This window comes from Carassius gibelio, chromosome A24 (genome assembly GCF_023724105.1).
Source record: "Carassius gibelio isolate Cgi1373 ecotype wild population from Czech Republic chromosome A24, carGib1.2-hapl.c, whole genome shotgun sequence".
NCBI lineage: Eukaryota > Metazoa > Chordata > Actinopteri > Cypriniformes > Cyprinidae > Carassius > Carassius gibelio.
The window spans coordinates 3,898,440-3,926,410 of record NC_068394.1 but is presented as its reverse complement, the minus strand read 5'-3'; the positions used below and the strand labels follow the sequence as shown (position 1 = coordinate 3,926,410).

At 36.9% G+C, this 27,971-nt stretch overlaps 2 protein-coding genes across 2 annotated transcripts; both read right to left on the bottom strand.

Annotated features, from left to right (window-relative positions):
* Positions 1-5,558: 5,558 nt before the first annotated feature.
* cavin4b (caveolae associated protein 4b) lies at positions 5,559-10,156 on the bottom strand. The gene is made up of 2 exons (XM_052543245.1): positions 9,500-10,156; positions 5,559-7,175 (listed from the first exon to the last, which is right to left on the bottom strand). Exons 1-2 carry the CDS (start codon positions 9,863-9,865, stop codon positions 6,585-6,587), a joined length of 957 nt encoding a protein of 318 aa, XP_052399205.1. The 5' UTR covers positions 9,866-10,156; the 3' UTR covers positions 5,559-6,584.
* Positions 10,157-11,272: 1,116 nt separating this feature from the next.
* tmeff1b (transmembrane protein with EGF-like and two follistatin-like domains 1b) lies at positions 11,273-26,534 on the bottom strand. The gene is made up of 10 exons (XM_052543244.1): positions 25,874-26,534; positions 17,428-17,537; positions 16,129-16,258; positions 15,469-15,495; positions 14,757-14,856; positions 13,375-13,523; positions 13,210-13,260; positions 12,568-12,688; positions 12,294-12,455; positions 11,273-12,059 (listed from the first exon to the last, which is right to left on the bottom strand). Exons 1-10 carry the CDS (start codon positions 26,025-26,027, stop codon positions 11,987-11,989), a joined length of 1,077 nt encoding a protein of 358 aa, XP_052399204.1. The 5' UTR covers positions 26,028-26,534; the 3' UTR covers positions 11,273-11,986.
* Positions 26,535-27,971: the final 1,437 nt, after the last annotated feature.

Below are 27,971 nucleotides of genomic sequence, written 5' to 3'. Positions count from 1 at the left end.
GAAACCTAAATACAATAACCATAGCCCTGTAAAGGAACTGCACAAGATTAGTTTCACTAACATCATCACTAAGCTTCTGACACTTTCAGTCTTTTAAAAACATTTTCCCTGAAGGTTTGAGCTCAAATAGTTTGCAAGAGTGCAATTAAAAACACAAAGAAGCTATGAAAGCAGAAAAGTGAGGCCTGGTGACATTTAATGCCCCCTGATAAAAACCCATTAACTTCAGTGTCCGGGATTTGGCCTACAAAAATATGTTATCCCTACAGCACTCGATAGCATCCTATTTTTCTATGAATGAGCCTCCTGTGTTTTTGTTCATGACTCATATTACTAACAAGATTGTTTGATGATGCAAGGAGGTTTTTAAAGCCTGGGACAATCTGGGGAATTCATCAGCGCAGTTGACTTGCATCTGGTGGCTGAAATGAACCACCCTGGAGGTGGCCGCAATAATATCCCCCAATGACTCAAACGCCAGTTCTGTGTGTTTAACTGCACTCAGCCATCCGACCCCTCCATAGATGAGATCTTTTAAACACTGGCCAGTGTATATTTCTGCTCAGACAGAGGCTTCCTGGAAGAGGTGAACTCTAGCTGCTGCCCTGGTCCCCACCTGGAGAGTGCCCTTGAGAGTGTGGCAAACGGTCGAAGCTAAGGTACTGCCTTCATAATATGATCAAAAGAGGTATTGCTTATCGAACATGAAATATAGGGGTGGGAATATGTAATTTCTTCCAAATTTGAGTGGGCCAAATTATTAGAAAATGGTGCCATCTTGTGGTCAGTATGATTCAAAGAAAAATGTTGAGCTGCATTAATATTGTTTAGCTCTTGCAATATGTTTTATGTACACTACCATTCAAAACTTTGGGGTCAGGATTTTTTCCAGGAACCACTAAATTGATCAAAATTGACAGTAAAGACTTTGTAATAAACATTGTAATAAACATTTCTATTAAAAACAAATGCTATTTTTTAAACTTTCTATTCATCCAAGCAAGCAATAAATATATCAAAGCATAGCTTTCAGATGTACTATTGACTTAATCAATTATTCTCCAATGAAGGAAAAGGAGGCTGAACGAGTGAAGCTCTTGGAGGAAGTGACATCGAACAGAAGATGCAGGAGTTGGAGAGCAATATTCTGTACAAGTTAACCAGCGTTCAGGGCTCTCTAGGGGAGGATGAATCTCTTATTGAGGCACAGGAGGTACTTTCTTCTGTTATAGTCATGTGCTTTTAAAATGACTTATAAAGCTGAATCACAATTCTGTTTTGATAGCTAAAATCTCCTGCCATCCCTTGGTAAGTCAAAAGCTAACAGTTGCTGCAGAGACTGAAATGAACAAACCACACTCAAGAGGAGTACCATTCAGTGGCAACCAGGGGGAGCACCCCTTGTGGAGATGAGCTTGGTCAATGTGATGTACTTAACTTCACTACGTCAGTTTCTGGACATCATTGATATGTCCCACATTACAGCTAAAAGACTAGACAACATCATGGAGTATCTCACTTTTGAAGTGTTTCAATATACAGCTCGAGGACTCGATGAAGATCACAAGTTCCTTTGTACGCTGCTTCTAAATTTAAAAATAGACCTACAAGACAAAAATGTTTCCCACAATGAATTTCAGACCTTCATAAAAGGTTTGAATCATAATGTTTTAGCAGATGTTGCCTACTTACAGTTTGCTGTTTATCTCAATATCACAAATCATTTTAACAACAGTTAACTTCAATATAATCAGAAAATATTGTCCATTTAAGAACTTATTTCAGGCCAAGTAATTATTCATTTTTTTACCTTCTTGCAGGCGGAGCATCTCTGGACCTAAACTCTGTCAAGCCCAAGCCAAGGCACTGCATGCTGGACACAACACTGATGCAGTGTCAAATATTTAAGAGGTTAACCACTTTAATCAACTAATGAGTTAAACGCATACTGTAGCTTTCCCAGTTCACCTGTTCACCCCCCATCACTCACTGGATTATGTGAGATACTATTTTAACAGCAACACTCACATGTTGTACTCTGGTGAAATATTTATTGATAGATAAAGATTTCATATTACATGTTAAGACAAGATTAAGAAATTGAATCTTACTGTAATGTGATTCTTGGTTTACAAACACTGTCTCACTATTGGCAGTGATTAGTTTAAAATTCAACTATGAATATTGTGTTTAATTAACCATTATATTTAACATGCATATAATATTAATTATTTATAGCATAACAGCATGCATTTATCTCTAGCAGCTGCTGAGACAAATTCAAAGCAGTGACAAGAAGTCACTGACCTCTCACTGACCGTGTGTGTGTGTTTGTTATTCACAAGACTAAATATAGAGAATGCAAGCTAGGAAGTCTTCAAAGTCAAATATTACACAAAGAATAGTGTTCCTGTAGCTCAAGTGTTAGAGCATTGCGTTATCAAGCATAGGATGGGGATTCGATTCCCCAGGAACACATGATAGGTAAAAATTGATAGCCTGAATACACTGTAAGTCACTTTGGATAAAAGCATCTGCTAAATGCCTACATTTATTTATTTAAATTTACAATAATACAAAGTTAAAAGTCAAATATTTGAATGTCAAACTATTTTGTAAAGACTGGTACCACCTTCATATTAATTTGCAGTCTCACGTTTTGCATTTAAAATATGATATAACTTGATGTGAAGGTTTGATTGATATGTTTTGAGATCCAAATGTTGCTCAACAGTTTTCTTGTTGATTTCAGGGTGTTCCTTGCAAGCGTATCTCCATGGGACAGGGACAGGCAGTACATGTCTGATGGAGGTTGGTTACTTCTGCAGAAATGCCATCTGGGATGGCAGATGGCATTACTACAACAGAGAACATCCATGACAATTTCAGCTTGTGGGTGACCACAGAGGTCTTCAATTAAATTCACCAACGAGCTTCCACAAGGTAGAGAAGGGGAAAATTATGCTTTTACTTCCTTATTTGCTAGATTTATCATTATTGTTATCAGAATGTCTTTCTAGCTCTTAACTATCAACATCTCATTAAAAAAAGAAATAAAACAGGAAATGAAACACTACGCATGCATAGACTGATAATGTGGGTTAATGATCTGTGGTGCAGGGATGAAGGCCGGACTGAAGCAGACATGCAATAGTGTGACCCAGGAACAGCTGGAGATCTCCAACATGCCTCAGTGGAGACATCTTTTCTACGCTGTGGCCTTCCTCCACACCACAGTCCAGGTTAGGACAGCTGAACAGTTTTAGTTTTTCATAAACTCTACTTACTCTATTATTATTTTCTATATGGTGTGATGGGGCAGCTGGGTGGTCCCAGAACTTATAACCTATTGAATTGAATTTCATCCAATAGGTATTTGGCATCCATTCCAATGCTGACATCACCTGCCAGACAAACATGGCTAATGAAACCATGAGCACAATCCTCAACATCCAACCCAAGGACAGCAGTTGCAGGGAGGGCGAGATCAGGGAGTCATCTGTCCATAGAATGGCCAATGAGATGTTAGAAAAACTTCCTGCTGACTATGTGCCACATGAGGTGAAGATAAAGATGAAGTTATTGGGCCACCTCTTTATTAAGCTATTGTTTAATGCATATTTGTGTTTTATTCAAAGGCAGACCATAAACTTTCAAATGACTCTATGTAGGTGATGAGTCACACACAAAAATGGGAGAGTTCCAGCCCATGACTATATTTCTTCGTCAAGAGCTTGACAGAATGCAGCGTGTCATTGGTTGTGTCCGCAGTGCCCTCATTGACCTTAAACTTGCCATTGATGGTGAGTTCTGGAAACTTTCATCTACAGTGCAGAAAATAAATTCATGATTTTAATAATAATAAGAGGAGAAATATTAACAATGCCATCAGAAATGTCTATAAAAATATGCTTGAATTGTAACCCAATGATTTTTTTTATAATAATGTCAAAGAATCTCTGTGACGCTCTGGACAGCCCATAAAGTCCTGGCAGAAGATCTCTTGGGAAGCTGCCTCACTGGGTTTCTGGTTCACCAAACTCCTTGAGAGTTCAGCAGTCCCACAACTGGACTTTTAGTGGTTGACCTCATCAGTTTTGGCTCACAGGGTTTTTCAATCCACAGGTGGGTCAATTATCTCATTTGACTCAGGTTCAGTTTTATTTAATACATGTTTCTCTTTTAGCATACTGTTCCTAACATTGATGCATCAAGAGAACACTCAAATTAATCAATCTAAAGGCTGGACCCTAGACATCGTCATCCTACTCAACAATGTCACACGCATGATGAACAAAGATGGCCTCTATCTGGAAGGTGCTGAGTTGGATAAAAAAAAAAATGCAAAACTGACAGAATTATCACCAAATGTATTCAGGGGAAGGATAAATTACGACAATACATGGCCTTAATGTTTATGAATAATAGGTTTGGCTGTTTCAGATGTTATTAACACAAAATCAAGACTGGCTAACACTAACACACCTGGGACTGTATTCATGAAAATCTTAAACTTTATGTAAGATGTTTATAAGAATTCTAAACGCAATTACTGAAAAATTCTAAAATATTGGGAACTAAGGCAAGTTGGAAGCTGAGTTATTCAAAACTATATTTTTTTAAATGACAAAAACAACAAAATTACTAAAAACGGAATGACAATTGAAAATGAAAACAGAAAATATAAAAATAAATTTAATATTAATAAAAATATTAATATGTCAATTATACGAAAATAACAGTGGTTGGTTATCTTAATTTAATGAAGTTAAAGATTATATATTTATAATGAATTTTAAGAAACAAATGCAAACAATTCTAATTATTATTATTTAGTTTTGTCTTAAAGGGTTAGTTCACGCAAAAAAAATGAAAAGTAGGCTGTGTTTTACTCACCCCTGTGGCATTCTAAGTGTATATGACGAATCCAGTCAGTTATATTAAAAATTGTCTTTGATCTTTCAAGCAATTTAATGCACCTCAGCGTGTGTTGCATGCATCAGTCCAAAAGAAGTTCAATAAAAAGTGCCCATCCATTAAAAAGACAGTGTCTCACATGGCTCCGCGGGGTGAACATAGGCCTCCTGTGGCTTTAATCTATATTACGCTCAATAGTGTAAATGGATGCAGTTCCAGGCATATGACGTACGAGTTTGGTGTAAGCCACTGTTTTTTTTCTCGACTAATTATCAATAATATGACTGCTTGTCTTTTATACAGTTGTTTTTAACACTTGAATTTTCACATGCGATGGAAGGGATTTTATTGTGAAATATGTTTGTTTTTTTTCTCTTGTTTGAAGGCAGCAATAAAATACGTTGAAATATACACAATTATTTGCACATATAGAGGTGCGTCTAGCATTTTTTCTTGAACTATTCAGAAATGCCTCATTAGTGGTCTACTATCCGGGATTGCTATTTTGGCAGTGCATTTATGTTAATTCACTTTAACAGCAGCGGTGTCCAAACTATGTCTATATAGTGAAAATAATCCATGCATTTATCAAACACATCGTAAAGCTTAAAGTTTGATAAAAACAAACAATGTAAAGACAATTTCATGGTGCCAGTCCAGGATTTTTATTGTCATTACAACCATGTTGTCTGTGACGATTTTCTCCATCCCCCAATAAAAAAAGGTTAGGCACCTGCATAATAGTAAAAAAGTGCCATACAGCAACACTTTGTTACTACTGAGATCCTTAAAAATCAGACCGATTGCAAAGCTCTTATAATCAGTCTTGATTACTAATACACTAAATGCATTTCTACCAGAAACTCTTCAGAAACCAGCTGATTGAGTTAATATGTTTATTTAAAAATTTAGACTGCAAAAGTTGTTTTTCAGATTTTACACAGAGTGGCACAGAAAAATATTGTTTATAAATGACTTGTCTGCACAGGTAGTTATATTCCAAAAAAAAAAAAAAAACACTACAACATCTAAATGTAATTCTAAACTCATTCACTGTTGACATGCTGGATGTCAGTCCACACCACAATATATGAATTTCTCCAGAAAAAGCCCAAAATGCACTCCTCTGTGAATTATTTGTAAATTCTGCTATTCAGAGAAATTTCTTACAAATATTTTTACACACACCTAACAGATAATATCAATTTGTAAAAGGTGCACTCAGTGATTTGTCCTCAACATTTACCCCTGAAGAATGAGTAGAGACATCAGTGTCTTACAAATATTATCTCCTACCTTGATTTTTCATGATGCTGCATCCACTCCAATAGGTGGCAGTATAAAGACAAAGAAAATCCCTGAGTGCACCATGTTTTTAGCTTTACTTAAATTAAAAACCGTAGCCTAGTCATCTCAGTACACTGGTTTAGCATTCATAACCCTTCATAGTCCATAATAGATGTAAACAAGAAAAAAAAACACCTCTGGGTATTGTTTGTAATGTACAACTTCCTTATTCCGTTCATTCAATTGTCGTAACCATCCACTAATTCATGTTTAGATGCAAGATCTCTGAAATGTACAATCTTTCCACCTTCAAGTTCTCCATAATCAAATTCATATCTGTACGAAAGTCTTCCCCAAATGTGACTGTCAAGACTTGCGGCTTAAGAAAGCTGCTTCATATCATACATTGGCACTTCCGATTCCTCGCTCTTGCCCTCATCTGGACCTTCTTGTTTCTCCGTTGGCTCTGAGTAGGCCACACCGGGGCTGGCCTTGCGGCCCTTCGGTGGTGGGATGGGTGCTGTTCCTTCCGTGGTCCCTTCAGCTCCCTCCTGACCTTCAGCCACCGTCCTTTCCTTCTTCAGGTTGAGTTTTGCTGGCACGGTTTTCGTGATGGTTTCCTTGAAACGCTCACCAGAGTGTTTCAGCCGTTCCCCAGACTGGCGGATTTTCTCACGTCTTTCTGCTGTTACTATGCGCATACCCAGCTTGTTGACCTTGGTGCCCAGATTATCTTTGGTCTTAGTCATGTTCTCACGGGAGAAGGTCTGCTTCAGGCTTTCAAAGCGCTTCAGGCCGGTCTTCTTTACTTTGGCAGCAGTAGACGAGTCGGCCTCCTCAACGACCATGTATTCCTCATCCGAGTCGGGAAGCGGAGCGTCCGGGGCATCTGGGTCTATGGGAGTGTCTCCACCCGCTGCTCCCTTCGTAGATGCTTTAGGAGCAGCTACAGCTGGGACCTCGTTATCTCCCTGTGGGAAGAGAATACATTTACCATACTTTTACCACATATAGCACAGTTGAGACATTAAATCAAATGGTTTTAGACTATTTAAAATAAAAAAAAAGCTCATAATGGACAACCCATCTCATAAGTTTACAGCAGGGTTCTCCAGGGTCCTGGTCCCAAGTTACCTGCTCCAACACTAATTAAACACACCTAAACCAGCTAATTATGGTCTTAACTGGCATACTAGGAGCCAAAGCCACTAAAAGGCAAGCCTGCAACCTTTAGCCAAAAATAGCGTACAGGATAATGCTAATGCTTCCACTTTTGGCAGTACGTGAGAAAGAAGACCAGAGTCCTTTTTTTTATGGATGTCAGTACCTTCACTATGCTGAATAAACAGCTTTTTTATAGGAAACAGCTTATCATTTAATGAACCGACAGCCTATTAGCTAATCTTCAACGTGTTTTACACTAAACAATACATTTGGATTTAACTATTTTTGGAGTTTACACCAAAAAAATGCAGTTTTATTAGAGAAGTCACTGACTTTTTGAGACAGGTGGGATTCAGTTGACTGCATTTCCCATTCCGATTGAATGTTGCACAACTCTGACCGAAACTTAATGACGTTAAGGCTGTAATGTGATTGGTTATTAAGGCACACCTGATCCAAGTTGACCACTACGCTTTATCTCATCTTTAATGTATATACCAACCATATAATCAACAGGATAGCAAAACAGAGCATAAATTATAATGTGACTGGTTACTTACCAAAGAAATACATTTGTTTTAATAAATAAATAAAAATATATATATTTTTATATAATATTACTTGCTCTCTTAAACCTTCCGCTTAAACAAAATAGTCCATTACCACTTATCTGCACAGCATACTATTGAGTTGTGAAGCTGTACAACCATCGAATTATATATATATAGATATTATTGTAATGTAAACCCTTTTGAAACAGATTAAAAATGTACCTGATCTTTCATTTCAAACCACGTGTAATTCGATGGTTGTACAGCTTCACAACCACCAACTTAAATGGTGGACCAATATCCCGCATATTCGTGCAACTGACACCGTGTGTGTGTATATATATATATATATATATATATATATATATATATAATATATATATATATATATATATATATATATATATATATATATATATATAAGAATAGGACTATTGCTAACAAACGGCCAATGTTAATTCGGTTATTAAAGACTGTCGACAGCTTTTTTAACCATCACTCAACATCACGCAATGGCACTATATTAGGACATGAAGCTTCAGTTCAGCTCTCAGAATAACCCTGAACAAATCTGTCAGCTGTTCTCCTCACGGTACAAGAGATCATTAAACCCATGGGGACTAATTAAAAAAAGATTGTTAGACAAAGAAAATATTAGCTGATCTAAGTAGCCTAAACTAGTAGCCTATTAGTCCTCAAGAAAATGGTCTATGATATAGAAAATGCAGAACACTAGCCTATTTTCTATGATAAATCTTCAGAAAATTTGATAAATCTTAAACTAAATCACTGAAATTGTACATTTTCCATAATTATGTATCTGAAAACAAGTGGAATTTTGAGTAATGCAGTGTCTTAAATTCAAACGGACTTAAACTTAGGCCTAAACTTAAATAAATCATAATTTTTTTAAAATCCCCTCAATATATGTTGTATCCTATTGCTATAGGGTTATAATTATTAATAAAATATGGTTAATAATTGTGCTGATTTTTCTATTAATTTAATACATTGTTAAGTGCTTTTGTACACCTAATTTGGCCGTCATAATAAAAGCTCCCAAATAATTATCAAGATATTTAAAAAATAGCCGATCCATTGCAGATGTATGAAACAGTATTTCCACATTTAGCAATAAAACATTCCCCTATGATGTCATAATTCTGTACTCATTCATGTATCACATTACATGGTTTATCTGTGTATTACTGCCACATATCAGATATAATGGCCGCCAATCTAATCCTCCGTTCTCAGTAGGGACTGGCAGTACATTCCTGCTGTATTGCTTTTGGCTGTAGGCCACATGACCTTCTAATGCACCAGGATTTATCTTGGATTACCTTGTATCTTGAAATAATCTGTTTTATCTTTAATAACCCCATTTGCTCAAGATAAAATGTCGTAGGACAAGGTCAGAGTCAAAAATTATCAATGCATGGAGTTTCAGCCATGAGCAAAGGAAAAAGTTCCACTATTCTAAGGTACGTGTCCGAAACTGGACCTGCTTTAGAGAACCCACCCCAAAAATCCTGTCCAAAAGAGAACATTTGCATGCCACTAAAAGCAAAGAGTCTTACCTGGTAGATGACAACACGGAACTTGTTCTTGTTCAGCAGCTCGCCTTGAGTTTCCTCCACTTTCTTGACACGTATGTTCTGCTTCTCCACCCGTACACGGACGTCCTTGACGTGGCAGCTGACCTTGCGTGTTTTCTCTAGAAGTTTGTCCACGGTGCTACTCGTCACCGTGTGCTCCTTCGTCAACTTCACCACGTCCGCCTGGATGGTCTTCACGGTGGTCTCCAGCTCCAGCTGCCGGTCCTCCATGCGTTGCTGGCACGCTTGCACATTATCTATGATCCCGGACACCCTCTCCAACAGAGTGAAGATGTTCAGGGCACTGGGCTCGTCCGCCACACCTGCCAGTCCCAGTTTGTCGGCCATGCTTGTCCTTGTAACCCAGAGAGGACCCTAGAATAGAACTGCTGAAGGTCTCAGGTCCTGCTTTGGTGGATTTCTGTTGGTGCACAAGGGGGTATTGGGTTATGGGGTGGGTTGCTGGATCGTGGGGCCGTGGTGGGCCCTGGAAGACGCTTGGATGTGACGGACTCGCCCTCTGACTGGATCTTCATGGACGTTCTGGAGAATATAGAAGCTCCACCCTTCCTGTATATAGGGAACACAAGGTTCAAAGGCCAGGCACACAGGGATTGACTGGAAAAGAGGGCAGAGGGGTTGGAAGGAGGCACCAAACCAACTCACCATGAATTCAGCGTTATAAATATCCACAGTAAGGTGACACCTTGTCATTTTTAGAAGATGCGTGTGCAGCTGAGATAATGGAAACCCCCTTCGTTCTCAACCGCACTATTTATTGTACAAAGAGCTAAGTTTCCTCAATGAAAATCTAATGGCATGGCCATATTTTGACAAAAAGAATAGCACATACGATACCAAGATGTTCTATCACTGACAGTCCACCTGATTGTTCAACTTTGCACAAAAGGTTTCAGCTTCACCGTTACCAAATTCTGAAGTTGGAAATGTCCCAACTGAGGGAGCAATTTGCCTACAACCATGTCCACAATGCTTTAAGGTCAACTCTAGCATGATTTTAACATCCACGTGGTGACCTGGGGAAGATGATCCACCTTAAGATAGGCTGTCCAAACCCATGAAATGATGCCACCAGCTGCAGTCTATTCTTAAACCCAGAGTTAGTCTATAATTACTCATCACTCATGTCATAGATGAGCGAGGCTTACTTAATTCCCCAGAACTCTTCATTCAGCTGATACTTGACACCACTTTCCTACACACAAAATTTACTGTGAGCAAACAGTCAAAGTTTTGTGGTCAGATCCTTGTTCTGCGAATAGCTGCTTCTCGATGCAATCTGTCAGTTTAAAATCTGAGAAGCCAAGATGTCACACTTAAAGGGATAGTTCACCCCAAACCAAACCTTTATGGCTTTTTTTCTTCTGTGGAACACAAGAAGATATTTTGAATCGTGATTTTGTCCACACAACTGACATTTTTTTCAAAATATCTTTTTTGTGTTCAACAGATGAAATGTCATACAGGTTTGGAACGACATGAAAGTGAGTAAATAATCCCTTTAAGACATCAAGATCCGTTTTAAAATTGTAAACATGCTCAAACTGGTTCAAACCTGAAGTCTTGACACATGATGCTAATGATTTCAAGATGTCACATTACAAAGTACTTGAACTGGATTCAATTAGATTACTCTGAGAGATTGTATGACTTAGTACAGGCCACATCTGAATTACTCGAGGTTTAACAACCAACTATACAACGTGTGTACAGCATGTGTACAACCAACAAAAATAAGACAGAATTAAATTTTATTAAATCTACAGCACTGGACACAGTTTCACAGGTCATGCGATATGCAGTTCATAGAATTAAATTAATGTCAATAATGTTTCTTTCAACATTAACAACACTGATAACATTAGAACATAAAAACTACAAACATTTCAACATTGATAAGATTAGCTAGTCAAACACGCATTTCATTCTCTGGAATTCCCTTCATAAAGAAACTGTAAACGTCATCACTTCGTCGGCGCACTTGTTCATGTCCAATTAAATTTGGTGTTCAGCTATGTTTGATTTGAGGAAATAAAAATCAAATCAAAGGGGGCTGTTAAAGACAGTTCAGAGTTAATATTTTCAGTAAAGAAGCACATTCCATGAAAATTGAGGAAGTCCGTTTTTGTGGTACAGTTTGTGTGCCGAGAGTTACATTTAACAATATGTGAAAATAACTGGTACCACAATCTAAAGGAAAAATAAAAACAAACAAACAATCGACAAAAAAGAGCTGGCTTTTATCATTCATTTGACAGTGTCTGTCACTGACATCAAGTACCTAAATGTCCTGAAAACAATAAGGCACCATCCAATAAAATAAAATAAATTAATATTGATAATGACCTTATTGTCCAGAGTCAAGAAAGCAAAAAAAAAAAAAAAAAGCACATTGATTTTGTAATCCACTCGGTACAAAAAGTATAAAAAAAATAAAATAAAAACAAGCTACATCATCCTTGAGGCGTTTGATGAAAAGTTCTGCTTTTGCCGTCTTCCACGATTGTTCTTAGGACATTTCCTATAAAAAAAAAAAAAAAATATATATATATATATATATATATATATATATATAAATATACACAATTATAAAATAGCTATATTATATATACATTGTTATATTATTTTATTTTAGATATTTTCAATTTTTTTAATGAATCAATTGTATACATTTATATATATTTCACATTTTTATCTAATAAACCAAATGTTATTGTAGTGAAATGTTATCGATTCTTTTTCCTCCAGCATTTACCTGGTAATACACATGACAACTGCCACAATAATGGCGATCTGCACGGCTCCGATGATAGCAGCTATGAGCACATAATGAAGTTTCTGACCGCTGGGTACTACATACAGGATGTTAAAGTCAGCGATCTCATCACACTGTATCCCCATGTAACCTGAATCACACCTGTGGAAATACAAGACACCACCTGAAACTCATTTTCCAACCAATGTCCTTTTTTAATGAACACCTGAAAAGGATGCACACGGTTCTGTGCAATCAAATACAAGACGCTCACTGGCAGGAGGCGATGCCGAAATTCATTTCACACTGGCCATGAACACAGAAGTTGGCGTCGTCATCTGTGCAGGGACTGGGCATCCAGCCGTATCCTTTCTCTTCACCGGCTTTTGCTGGGTCTAAAAATACAACACTCATTTTTTAACTCCATTGCTGAAAGTAGCAGATTTAGCTTTGTTTTTAACACTTAAGATTGAGGACTGCAGTTTATTAAGGGTATGTGATAATCTTCACAAATCGGCAGCAAATCCAGCAAAACTGGAGCAATAATGCTGAAAATTCAGCTTTGCATCACAGGAATAAATTACATTTTGTTTATATATATTTTAATAGAAAATAGTTTTTTTTTTTTTACTAACATATTTAACATTTATATTTATTTCAAAAAAATTTTTTTATCTATACTCCATTAAATAAAATCAGCCTTGGTTAGCATAAGAGAAATCTCTCTGAAATGCCTTCTGTTTTTGATTGATATGACCAAACTCTTTTCAGCCCCTCCCCTCCGACCATGTCATATAGTGACTCTTTTCACTATCCAATCAATTCCAAGTGGATAGAACCATTTATTTTTCTCATTAGATGTTCTCCACCCTGAGATATTTCACATTATGGAAGTGATGATTAGAAATGAACTTACCAGTCGATTCTGGTTTGTATGGAAGTCCACTTTTCTTAGCTTTGTCTTTATCTAAATGATAAAAACAAACAGGGATTGGCTTTGGTAGACAAACTATCTTTCCAAATCTAACGTAAAAAACCTGTGACTGCATTATCTGCAGTGCTGTGACTGACAGGATCTGACCTGGGCATCTCCCTAAATGTTTGACATCAATCTGTTCCTGCTTCATGCAGGACGCCTCTCGCACCAGGCAGGGGTTGTGGTAGGAGTTTCCATCTGTGCCACACACTGGATTCTCATTGTGCCCACTGCAGTCGATTTTACACGAACAGCTGCAACATTCAAAAAGAACAACAGACAATTTTAAATTAATTGTGCTATGAATTATTCAAAGGCAAAACATTTAGCTGATACAACATTAATGTTTTTGATAAATCTTCAGTGTGGAAGCTTTTTTCAAACACAGCATCAATTTTTCTTTAAAAGGTAATCACAACTTTTTATCTCACGATTATGAATTTTGTTTGTATCTCACAACTGTGCTATATAAACGTACAATTCTGAATTGTGAGATAAAAAGTCACGATTACCTTTCGTAATTTTCAAAACTGGGAGATCTAAACTCAAAATTCTGAGAAAAGGTCAAATGTCAGATGTAAATTTGGAATGATGAGAAATTTGGTGAGAGTTCTGAGTTCATATTTTGCAACTCTGCCTTTTTTTTCTTTATTTTGATATAAAAAAGTCACAATTCCCTTTTTTTTATTCTGTGGCAGAAATAGGCTTTCGTCAGTCAAGGCTGTTATTGCTAACTAAAACATAAAATAAACTTTTTAAAAATTACATTTATTTTAAGAAGTTGTCAAGGCAACATTTCATTTCATTTACTTGAAGTACTTAAATAACACAAACTAAAATAAAAAATAGAAATGAAAAAACTAAACCTAATAATAATAAAAAAATACTCAAAAAAACAACAACATTTTATTAAAACAAAATATAAAAATAAAACCTAATTCAAAATATTAGCAATAGCTATAATAGCATATCAGTGCTACTAAAATAACACTAAGTTGTAATGCTTAGTAAATTTGGTTCCTATTAAAATCGGCTGTAAATCTGGCCCTACATCAGCTGTCCTGTGTGATTGTCTCCCCCTGCTGGCTGATGTCACAGAACTCTAATTAGCTGGGAGTGTTTTGAGAGCTGATGTAGGATTCTTTTTCCCCGAGCTCCTTGGAAGCTGCAGTACTTCCTGGAGTTAGTCCATACTATTCATTAGAGCTTGGCAAGAAAATGCAAAAGGACCATGAACCAGGCAGAAAAAGTTTTGATAAAAAATAGTTTTGCAATGCTTCCCCATCTCATGGGAGAAATGTTATTTTCACGGCTTTGATAGAACTGACAGTTGTTTTCCAATATTCCAAAAAATAATAAAATAAACCTTTAAAAAGCTGGCATGAAATAGCATAGGACTTATTGATTAAAAACTCCTGGATACTCATAAATCTGGCCAGACAGCATCATAAATACAGAAATCATAAAGGTAATAATGCAGCACATACGTGTCCTCATCCTCTGCGTCTTCATCACATTCAGCACCGTACTTGCAGTTGCTGCATTTTGTGACTTTCTTGCCCGAATCCGTGCCTGATCCCTCAAATTCTGTAAGACAGTGATAACACAAGTTAAATTGAGGTTATTAAAAAAAAAAAAAAAAAAACATTTTATTAAAGCATTATTATTAGCACTGAGGAACTCTCTGAATTTCTGCTCCTGCCTTATTTACGTTATACATTTTTACTGTATTTTTTTTTCCAACTGTTCCCCTCTTATTTATCCTTCACAGTTGTCCACTTGATTCTAAATGAAGGCTTATTTTTTAATTAAAGGCACTTTGAAATACTTGAAATTGAAATATGAAACTTGAGTTGTGTTCCTGCAGTGGTCTGTAATTTGCTGTAATGACAGCTCTAGAGCGTCCCGTACGCACAAGCCTTCATCTTTCAAACCCGCTCCAGGGGAGGTTCAAACCCAGCGCAGCGCCGGGTCACTCTTTTATCACAGAACTGGCAACTCCAGCATGATGGGGCTAAAAATAACCTCAGATGGCATGTTTTGGCGGATCTACAGCGTTCCACAGTGATGGGAGGTGACCCGTTTCTGGGATAATTTGAAGTCTGTAGGTCAAAATCCCAGATATGACCACGTTTCAATTTCCTTGATATTACTGTTGCTGCTTTATGGTCCGAAAAAAGGATGGAAAAGAAAACAAACCTCCATCTCCAGATCCTGAGCTGCTATCTGGAACAAGAAACAAGTAGGACTAATTATAACTTTCCATTTATAAACATATCAATAGTCCTTACAGTGATAGAAGCAGCGCAGTAGTGCATAGTCCTTGCATTATGTATTATTCATGTGCATATCAAATTATTATGAGCCATGGCATGTAATTTGTGGATGAAAAGTAATCAGGAGATTAATAATTTTAGGAGCTAAAAATAAAGGTTGTCATGTATCAAATCACACTGCTCACAAGTCTCTAATATAAAGCTTCTGCATATACACAGGATTTTAAAATAGCATTCCTGGACCCCAGAAAAATCGATCTAATTTGTAAAAGTGGCTCATCTCTATGTTTCTTGATGCCAATTTTGTCACAAGTGGCCCGTTAGAGGCCCATCAAAAATTGTATGTGAATAAATATCTTGATAATGTGCATAATTCATATACAAATAAATATAAAAATGTATTTTATTTAATGTACAAAATACAATAATGGTGCAACATTATGGAAAATGTCACTGAAAATGACAGAAAAGCCCTGAAATTCCAGCTACCCCAAAAAAATCCTCATCACAGACCAGTGGTGAATGCTGCAGCATCTTAAAATGCTTTTGATTTCAGGAAGGAAAGGAGATGGTCTGGACTTACCAGGATAGCAGGGGCCCTCAGAGGCCAGAGCGATGGCTCTCTGCTGGTTACAGGCTGCTTGTTTCAGATAGCACTCGTTCTGATAGGTGTCTCCGTTTGAACCACACACAGGGACGTAGTTCTTAGAGCACTGCGGCAAACACAATACATGTGAGAGGCTTCACAGAGAAATGTGTGGTTTCGAACGCAGTATTGAGTTCAGCCACTTCTGATTTTTTACATTAATATGTTTGAGATGGCTCAGTGATCAATGACGGGTAAAATGAATGCAGGTAAATGCTTCAGCATTGATTCAGCATTATAATTTGAGTGATTTCCTGAAGCACAATCACAGAAAATTCAAAAGTGGACAGAAGCCGTCGAACCAACATTAAGTCCATGATAGGCTGTGAACCAAAGGAATAGTTTACCTAAAAAAAAGAATGTACTCATCCTCAGGCCATCTAAGATGTAGATGAGTTTGTTTCTTCATCTGATGTGAATAATTATAACATTCGATCATTTGCTCACCAATGGATTCTCTGCAGTGAATGGGTGCCGTCAGAATGAGAGTCCAAACAGCTGATAAAAAAAATTACAGTAATCCACGTCACTCCAGTCTATCAGCTAATGTCTTGTGAAGTTAAAAGATGCATGTTTGTAAGAAACATATCCATCATTAATATGTTTCTAGCTTTAAAACATCACATCTGGCAAAAATACAAGAGCATAATCAATAATAACACTTCTTCCAGTGAAAAAATAAAATAAAATCAGTCCTCTGTTTTCCTCTCAAATCATAATCCACCACCATATTTGTTTAGGACTGTTTTCACTTATAAATGGTGCTTGTATTCTGTGCATATTTCTGTCCTGATTTAGATAAGACAACTTTTCCCTGGAAAAAAATATATTATGGATAGAGGACTCATATTTGAAACAGAAGCAATGCTTTGAGGCTAAAAACATCTTCATTTTTTTCTTCAATCAACTTTTTTTTTTTTTACAAGCATGCAGCTTTTCAGTTCACAAGATATTAATTAATATACTGGAGTGGTGTGGATCACTTGTGGATTATTGTGATGTGTTTATCAGCTGTTTGGACTCTCATTCTGACGGCACCCATTCACTGCAGAGGATCCATTGGTGAGCAAGTGATGTAATGCAACATTTCTCCAAATCTGTTCAAATGAAGAAACAAATTCATCTACATCTCGGATGGCCTGAGAGCAAGTAGTTTCAGAAAATTTTCTAAAGGTTTTTGTTTTATAAAAACAAACATCATTGCAAAGTTATAAATGAAAAAAGTAAAATGGGTACCTCAAACTGGCATACGCATTTGATGTCACCACCGTTGTTTTGGCAGATGCCATTGAAACGGCACGTGGTGGCATCACACACACGCAGGTCACTCTTCTTCTCTGACAGATCTGACAATAAGACAAAACATTGACAAACTTTTTGATCTTGATCATATTGCAAGGAATTAAACCATTTTTATGGCTTGTTTTTTTTTTTTTTTTTTTACTTTTCTCATGGAGTAAAATGCATGGAAGCCCTTTTATGCCACAGAATGCCACTGACGCCCCTACTACAAGTTCAGGTGGCCGACAAATGTCTGTGTTTAATGAGTCTACATGTTACCATGTTGTGTTAATGAGGGTCCATATGAATGTTCACCCATATACCATTAACCAACCTTCTATATTTGGAAGCAGGAAGTTACTTTAAAGTTAAAATTCTAGGTTAGGATCAGCTTCATCCACCCAATATCAAAGCTGTGAAAAATACTGCTCTGAAATCAGACTGCTGCCCTGGAGAGAGCATGTGTCCAACACATTTCAGACCACTAGCTGTGAGTAGAAGCCTATTAACAGAAATTAAGCAAGGCCAGATCCTCCATCTGACACACAGCTGGGACTGACAAACCTTTGTCAGTTCAAAAATTGTTCTCCCAACAATGAAGCGTCTGTGATTATTTATTTACCCTTGTGGTGTTTCAAACCAGTATGACTTTATTTCTTCTGTGGAACATACAGATATTTTGAAAAATACCTCTGTGTTTTGCCTCCCGATAAAAAAAAAAAAACTTCATTTATGCTCAACAGAAAAAAGACTTACAGGTTTGGAATGACATATTACTACAGAATATATATTTTAAAACCCAGACATAGCTTGGAAACCCTGGACAATCACAGCCCATATTATAACATGGTACTATTTAACTTACAGTTCAGTGTAAATACAGTTGTGTATGAATATATTAAAATGGTATCATAATGATACACAATAAAGCTCAATGGTATTATGAACAGGTTTTATACCCATCCGTCTATTAAAAAGAAATGAATACTTTTATGCAGAAAGGATGCATTAAATTAATTAAATATGACAATAAAGACGACAGACTTCAGTTTAAAATAAATCCTAATCATTCAAATGTTCTATTCATAAAGGTATCAGCGTTGATAATACTAAGAAATGTTTCTTGAGCAATAAAACAGCAAATCAGCATGATTTCTGAAGGATCATGGCACACTGAAGACTGGAGTAATGATGCTGAAAATACAGCTTTGATCACAAGAAATAAATTGCATTTTAAAATATATTCAAACAGAAAACAATTATTTTTAAATTGTAATGATATTTCACAATATTACAGTGAATTTAATCAGATATACCATAATAATGTAAATTATTATTACAATTTGAAATAGATCAGTTTGATCAAATAAATACTGTTTCAAAGCAAAATCAAATGATTGTGTATTATAGTCAATGAATGGGTGTGCTATATTACATGAATTTCAAAATGTTTAAAATTTTCATAATTCTGAGTTTTAAAGTAGCTCTATGAAAACAAAGCACTTCAAAGCAAGCTAGGTAGCCTATAATAACCATTCTTGCTGTTATCCCCAGGATATGAATGGAGATTTCATTTAAATTAAAAACAAAGCACCTCAAAGCAGGTCATTCTTTATGCAAATGCAGGGCAGCGGGCAGCGGTAAACCTCGTGTAAATGCAGGCAGGTGAGACGAGGCACAAGACAGCCCACTAATGAGAAGCAGACACTTAAAGCCACTACAGACGCTTCCTGGCATTCGGCCGAGTCGTGCGTGTATTAAAAAAAACTGCTTAAATGCTGCGGCCACAGAAACCCAGCCAAGTGGTTTTGTAGAAAAGAAGTGTTCCAATCAAACCAATGCACAGACTTCAAACGAGAGAAGTTTGGAGCAGCAGCTTTGGAAGTTAATAAGGCTGTTCAAATGAGATGAGAGGTTAATCTGTGGAGGTGTTATAGATGATGTGTTGGGTCTGGCACATGTGGGAATAGAACCACTGATTACAAATACACTGTCAAAGCAAACTGGATTTCACAGCCTGAGTACAGTAATGCCTGTACAGTAATAACAGATTTAAAAGCAATGAGGAATACTATGTTCACACACAAACACTTGATTAATAACAGTACATTAAGACAAATGTTTTGTACTACAAGTCTTCTGAGAAGTTGTGATTAAATATGCAAATGAGGTATTTTCAAAATAAATATGCGCTCATTTGCATACTTTTCTAAACAATGGATAAAGCCAGATTCAAGTCTTGTTAGTCTTTATACATAAGAGATACAGGTTTTTACAGAGGATTTTGGATATCTCACATTTGTAGGTATAAAATGTTCTATAAATTTCTCAAATTATACATGAACAGATCTCTTCAGAATATAGACAGGAATAAAACTGTAAAGTTCGGTTCAGGAGGGGGGAAAACATAAAAAGACATCTGAGAGATGGTATCAAATGACAATATCATGGTACTTTGATATATACCATGCTAGGAAATTACATATAATATTAGATTTTTATTTTTTAAATATACATTGATATTCATTTGCATTATATTTGCCATGGTATATGTCCAAAACGCAATGGCTAACCATGTCAAAAAGAAGAACAACAAAAAGTATTAGACTATTACAGTAGTACAAGATCCAAAAAACATAGAGTCATTTTTGGGTGAATTATCCCTTTATGTTCCATAGCAGGTTGAGCAATATTTAAGGTTGTTGTTATTTTAGTTCAGTTTTCAATGTAAAACTATTCTATAGCATCAATTTTACAATTAGGACATTCATGCTAGTCTGTTTAATATTTACAAACAAATTTCTCAGAACTCACTGAGACATATCCCCACTCCAGTAAGACCTAACCTTCAAAACTAACCAGATTCAACTCCTAGTTCCTTCATGTGATGTTCCTTAAACGTCCCTCATCTGCACTGACCCATTTCCAACTGCAGATCTCCAAACAAACACAAAGCACAAAGTGTGAGGGGCAGAGGGGAGACCCAGATCTCACAGTGCACAAAGATAATCAGAGCGGCGACGGAAATCAATGCCGTTTGAAAGATAAGGACATCAGTCCATTGCCTGTAGCCCATCCGCTGGAGACCAGTCGATACTCATCATCTCCTCAATGGGTCAATAGACCCTGCAAAGTGTCTCTTATAAAAAGAAGGAAGCTGTGACATTATAGCTCAACTTTGGGCACACATTCCCATTTCAAGGCCCTTTAACTGCATCTTATGCAAGTTACTTTTCTCCTTCTTCAACAGCTCATAACATTTCACAGATTAGAGACATTTTTGAAAGAAGTTCAATGTAAATATGAGTCTAAAGGGAGCTGTGCTGCTTTTGCCATGTTATGCAAATGCAACTTTAATGACACGGCTAGACCGGCAACATAAACCAGCCTGAACCAGTATGAACATTCAAGCATGACTTTTCAGCAGGGATTCTTGTGGAGTCCAGCGCTGCGAATACAGCATGTGGTAAGAGTTGGGTCAAAATATAGCTTTACATGCAATTATGGCAAACGTATGTATTTATATATATACATACATATACATATTTATACTTACATTTACATTTATTAATTTAGCAGACACTTTTATCCAAAGCGTCTTACAGATGAAGACAGTGGAAGCAATCAAAAACAACAACAAAAAAGCAATGATATATAAGTACTATAACAAGTCTCAGTTAGGTTAACACAGTACACGTAGCAAGAGCTTTTAAATAATATAATAAATAAAAAGAAAACAGGTAGAATAAAAAAGAATAGAGCAAGCTAGTGTTAGAGGTCTGTACACACACACACACACAATGGCATAATAATTGAAAAGAAAATAGAATACAAAAAGATTAGAAAGGTAGTTAGATTTTTTTTAAAGAATAGAATTAGAATAGTGAGTGTTAAAGCTAGATGGTCAAATAAAGATGGAAGAGATGTGTTTTAAGCTGATTATATATATAATATTATTATTACTTTTATTTAGCTAGGATACAATAAATTGGTCAAAAGTGATATATTAAGTAAATATATTTATAATGAAACAAAAATATTAATGAAAAAAAAATCTTATTACTAAGGATCCTGGTTTTCACAAAAAACAGCACAAATGTTTTCAACATAATAAGAAGAAATAATAATAAGATTTCATGTTTTAAGTTTCAAATAAATGCTAATCATTTGAATGTTCTGTTCATGCTTGAACTGTACAACTGTAAACTACTGCGAGGGACCAGAGCATTACATGAGTGTTCTCCATTCTGTAGTGCCTCTTTGCCTCTGGCATATCAGGAACACGCTCAAAAATAAATATATATATATATATATATATATATATATATATATATATATATATATATATACGTACTAAGAGGCAGAGCAAGACTGTTATAGCACAGAAGAGAGATGGGTAAAGTTAAAGAACAGAGACACTTAAAGCTACTTCAAAGTAGCAAAATGTATCGCTTTTGGTTTGAGGGTTGAGTTTCTTGCTGTTGTTAATGAGTCCAAACCAGAATCCACTGCAGTTGACTTGTACTGTTCTCATTAGATCAGCCGGGTCTTTGAGATCAAACAAGCCATGATACGGATCTCTTAGTCTAATGTTGTGAGATCAAAGATTCAAAGGTATGAAGCTATGAGCCATTACTGTGAAGGAGTACAACGTTTGTACAGTCTAGTGGTCAGGAACCACCGCTGCTTTGATCTGCAAGATGGGTAGTAACATTAATTTAAAGTGATAAACTCGGTTCAACCTCTGTTTGGCAGTGAATTATTTGGAGAAATATATCTTCTAACATCTTAAATGTATTTCATCGCAATCCCAACAGGCTATAGTCTTGTGGTAAAGAATACCACAACTATATATACAACCTATATCCATTAACTAGAGGTAGGAACCGGTTCTTCTGAAGTACGCGAGGAGAACTTTAACCATCAAAATTATGGTTTAACTACAGATGAAGAAGGAAACAAAAGCCCTACCAGCATGGTCCATTTAGCAGTGTCTGTGGGTGGGAGTAATTGTGGTTTACTGTGGGCTGGGCCTCTTCGAAGGCACCATCTGTGAAGGGTTCCTTAAAATAATTGCCTCTTAATTATTCGCCGGTGTGCAACTGACAGAATCCTCAAGCATGACATCAGAGTTGAGTACTTTAGGACCAAAACACACTTTGATGGTACAATGCGTAATGTTTCATGACAAAAACAAGAAGTACAAGAAATATCCTAAATGAGCACATCCAAAAAATTTAAAGATTATTTTTTTTAAGGGATGCCACAGAAAGCACCATTTTCCCTAAAGAACTAAAACATTTTTATTCAGTGTAACGGAAATTTTAATAATCTAAAAAACATTAAAAAGAAAAGTAAGAAAGTCCCTGTTCGCGAGGAAGTACTTTTTCAAAGTTCTGGAACTTTTGGGGGCAGGACTTAAGCGCTGAACATGCTGATTGGTTGAGTTCACACAGCATTGTATTTCAACCACCATTAGCATAATTTTTTATAATTTTATTGTTTTTTAAATACTACTGTAATTGTGCTGTGAAATGTAGTATTAAAAATATTTCAGGCGAAAATGTAGTTGTTTAAAACTCAAATCTGTGTTTTTTTAATAAAAGCATTTATCTGAAGATATGCTTCGCTGATTTCGGAGACGATCAGCTCCACTCGATCAGCGGGCGCTCAGTGCTCATGTTTACCAATGAGAGCAGCCTCAACTCAGCTAGTCCTTCAAATATTTGCTGCTGACTTCAATGTCCAAACCAGCTGAAGAATTACATTCGATCTGCTTAAACATTTTCAGCTTACATTCTACTAAGCACAGCACAATATTTCGCCGTCTAAAACAGAAAGCCACCAAGGATGGGCTAAAATAGCGCAACAACACACAGGGTGAACATACAGCCTTAAATGGGCTCACGCCCGCTGCATGCACACACATGCATTATGCAAAGCTTTGCAATACCGCTTCCCTCCGGTCGACCCCTCGCCCTGTCACGGTGGACGCCATTGATTTCAGACCTATGGGCTGCGGGGAAGCTATGTGCATAAAGCATCTCTCTCGCACTGGAGTGATTTAGAGGCCGTTTGTCTGTTCAGTGGAAAGCCATTAAATTGACTGATGAGAATAAGAGTTGGGTTTTTCATATCCAGGCTTGCTTTAGAACCCCAGCATCCTTGAATACAAAACGGCAGCTGAATGCCAATTGATATTCTCTCAGATGAGTGCGCTTTGTGTTGTGAGCGATGCATGTTTCAAGAGCGGTCTGGAAATGGGCTGAAGAGTACTTAAAGAAATCATCCTATGCAGCTTCAGAGATTCTCCATTCTCTGTCCAGATCAGACAAAGATTCGAGCTCTGATTGGTAAGTGCACAGGATGGACTCAACATTAAATATTTAAAACACATCCTCTAATGACATCACCTAAAATTCAAATGGCATATTTAAAGAATAATAGAAATTAGAAACACTTAAAAGTAAACAACTGAAGTTTCTGTTCTCTTGCTTATCGTCGACTTCTATGCATAAATACAAATAAATATTATATTTTGTGTAATTTATGTCACTTGGTAGTATACTAATATGATACATGGCCCAATTTATTTAGGCTGGTAAATTAAATTGGTGTGATTTATAACAATACATTTTACTCTGGCAAATTTTTCTTTTCCTATTTCGCTCATGTCAGGTTAATAATTTCACACAAAAGCATTTGTTTTACTTTTATTGTTATGCTAAACAAACTTCGAAACTGAGTTGCATCACCAATTCAATATAACAATTAAGCTCCTGAGGCAAAACCGCTCTCCTAAATCAGGTAAGCAATTTGATATTTATATACAAATATGAGGGCGAAATAAATGCATTCTAATTTATCATTTGCTGACAAGTAAAAGCAATAAATAAAAGCTGAAATGCAAGCATAAATATTGATTAACTGAGATCCAGGATCAAATTCCAGGAACATCATCAATACAGAATTCACAGAATGCAAAACCTAACACAACAATTAAATGCAAGTTCCTCAAGGTTGGCAACTTTGTCAACTTGCCATAATATATCTAAAACTCCACTAGGCCCTTTAATAAAAGAAACAACATTAACACAGTGGCCAAAAATAGCATGTCTAGTGAATAAGTGACACTAAGGAGAAGGGTGCTTTTCTGCTTGTGGTCAGTACTATCCCAACTGCTGAGGGCAATTTGGATGCCCCTGAGACTTGCTCCATTGTGTTCCTGTCTTTTATAACCAGCCCGTTGCTTATGCAGAACAGCCACCGATTAAACCACTGGTGCCTGGAGCTTTGAATCTGAAAACAGTGGCGCACAATGGCCGCTATTGTCAGCTGCTTTTCCTTCTATTAATTCTAGGTGACAAAAAGGGTGTCAGGATTTAAAAAAGAAAAGACAGCGAGGGGAAAGAAGCCCATCTGGAGAGTTTACATTATATATAATGACCCAAAAGCCAGAGATGAGCATTGTGTTAAAAGGTTACGTTTTAAACGCCTACTTATTTTTAATACTTCACATGCAGTCAGTGCATAAAAAGTCATCAGGTGTAAGCATACTAGTTGAATCAACAGGCCTAAAATGTGAAATTATATCGGTCTTTAATATTCTTATAAACAAGTTAAAGCTTTATACATTTGCAAATACCCTAAAAATCACCAAATGTTGCAATTCAACTGCCATGACAAGGCATTAACTGCACTAATCTTTAAGACAATTACTTGGATACGGTTGGAAACATCTATTGTCCAATCTATAGGACAATAAGCATGTGTTTCTAAAGGTCTGGAAGGACATCCAAAACAATAATTATGATCACAACACTTTTTCAAACGGGCCTCGTGCCTGAAAGCCCCCCATTGGTCGCCATACGGGACAGTATATGGACAGCGGGGCTCACTGTTGCCTTCCCAAACCACATGCATGTGGCTTTAAACATAACAACTGACCTATCCTTGTCCATAAAGGAATAACAATACACAAAGCTATAAAAAAAAACAACAGAATCTCATTTATTTAAAGCCCTTTCCTTAGTTGAAGAGAATTTGTGGTTACCACCGACCCTGATCTGATGATAGTGATGGTATAGGGTGGGGTTCACGCTTCCCTTTATATTGTCTCACCTGATCTGGTGCACCAAAAGATGGATGCTTTACGCCAGCCCATTCAAAAGTGAGGTAATGTTTGCACACAATTCAGAATAACCCCATGCATCAGTTTATTAGACAGGAACACATTGGTAGTTTAATTTTAGCATCCCTACACTGCCTGCATCTCGTAAGCCTCCAGAGGCCATGCTCGAATCTCCATCTTCAACAAATGTGCAATATCTGCAACAAGGATACAAAGTGAGCATGCTTTGATTTTCATGCAACATATTCAATTGTGAGGGCATAACGTTACCTAAGCAGCCTTTGCCTTTGCCGGACACACAATCAGGGTTCTGCTGGTAGGATGCCTGGACGGATCCCAGCGCTGGACTGAGGATGATGGTCAACAAGCAGAACACAGACAGGTCTGGTCGGGTCCACCTTACAAGCCCGGTGCCCACCAACATGATGTATCTATCTCTCCTCTTTGACCTGTTAAATAAAGGTGCAGGGGAACAAAAGAGAAGCAAGCTGTGCAGAATGCGGAAAATATCCCTTTTAAAACGTGTTTGTGTCCCAGGAAGGCCAGCTGAGCCTTATGAGCATCACTTCGGTTAAAAACAACGGTGCATTTCACTCATAGGCACATTTGCGGGGATTCGCTGTTGAGCTCTCGTGCGTCTCAATAACAGCTCGCGGACGCCTCTCGGTCTGTCTTTGTGTGCATCTCTCGCGCGTCTGGTTGTTTGCTAGTTGTGAGGGAAAAGGCGACGCGTATCGACTGTTTCCGTCTTTTAGTAATCGTTCGTCCTCGGTTCTCTTTGCTATCCTTTCGTGTCCGGGAAATTTTGAGATTCTCCCTGCCCAAAATCCCAACAACAAAGGGTCGGTACGGATGGGTTGCAGTCACGTGACTCTTGAACCACCTCCTCCCCCAATTCCCGGAGGAAATGCAGGACCCCTGAAAATCTGCAAGGCTACAGTTGGGTCATTATTAGGATGCAGTTCATCTTCAGGTGGCGGTCAATTGTGGCTCAATCAGTCGCGTGGGGAGGGAATGAGTTTATTAGGCTAATATTAATTCATTTTCCAGTTGGCGTTACACAGCAGTTATTTTTATTATCACATACTATCATAGATTTACTAATATTTTGAATTAGCTATTTTATATATATAGTTAAATAATGATATAGTTTTATCACTTTTATTTTAGTTTTAGTTTACCAAACTAAACTAAACATTTGATATTTTGCCCTGAATAAGTAAAAAATTGTGTGTGTGTGTGTGTGTGTGTGTGTGTGTGTGTGTGTGTGTGTGTTTTAAAGGTTCTTAATTTTAGTTAATGATAATAACCCTGTTACACGGTTGAAGGAACACCATTTATTCCGTGATTTTGTCACATAAATGCTTACAAATAATTATTGATAGAATTAAAAATATTATTATATTAATATCTGTACTTTTTCTTTCTTTCTTTTTTTAAAGGGACAATGCACATTAACATTTTTTGTAACTTTATCACCATGAACTGTTGCTAAATGAAAAACGACTGTCTATCTATCTATCTATCCATCCATCCATCTTTCTATAGACAAATATTGTTCACATGTATACACATATTTAGCCATGGTTACAGTTATTCATGCTGAATTGCATGATAAATGTTTTGATTTGGTGACAGTCATAATGATGCTCTGAGACATGCATCAGCAGTGCTTTTACTCACCTCAAATATTTTAAATCTATAGTCATACATTTCTGTCATTTTCAACTATTAACTCTGAAATGCAGATTAATGGATTATTTCCTCCAGATGCACTAAATGTCATCCATGTAATTGTGGCCTATTATGATGTTTTACACTGTTTAATAACAGTTCCACACACGAGGGTCCATTAAAGGATTAAAATACAAACAATGCAGTAATATGCAGTAAATCTTGAAATGTAGCATGTGGAATAACATTTATGTATATATGTATGCAATTGCAGTAGATGCCCCATATCTAAATGCATGCTGTGCTGCAGGGCTATTAATCATAATTTGGTCTGGATGGCCCAGATGCACTAGCGGTGTCAATACTGATCCCGAGGCCACAGGAGAACACTATTGATCTCACGGACAGACATTTAACAGGCTGACTTACCAAAACCAGACAGTCGCTGCTGCTCAACCAGAAGTATGTGAGCTGTTTCTGTTCCTCCAAACTATCCAGAACAAACTCCAGAACGAGTTCTTTATTTCGTAGTGAGGAGATGTGTCAAACCGAATCGGCTCACAGTTGCATCAGTGAACTTGGACATCTTGGATTGGTTCAGTTTAAAGATGTGAGTAGCCTTTGTACTGCTTGAGTAGTTACAGCTTGTCTAAAGTGGGCACAAAATCTTTGTTGTTAAACTTGAACCAGATGA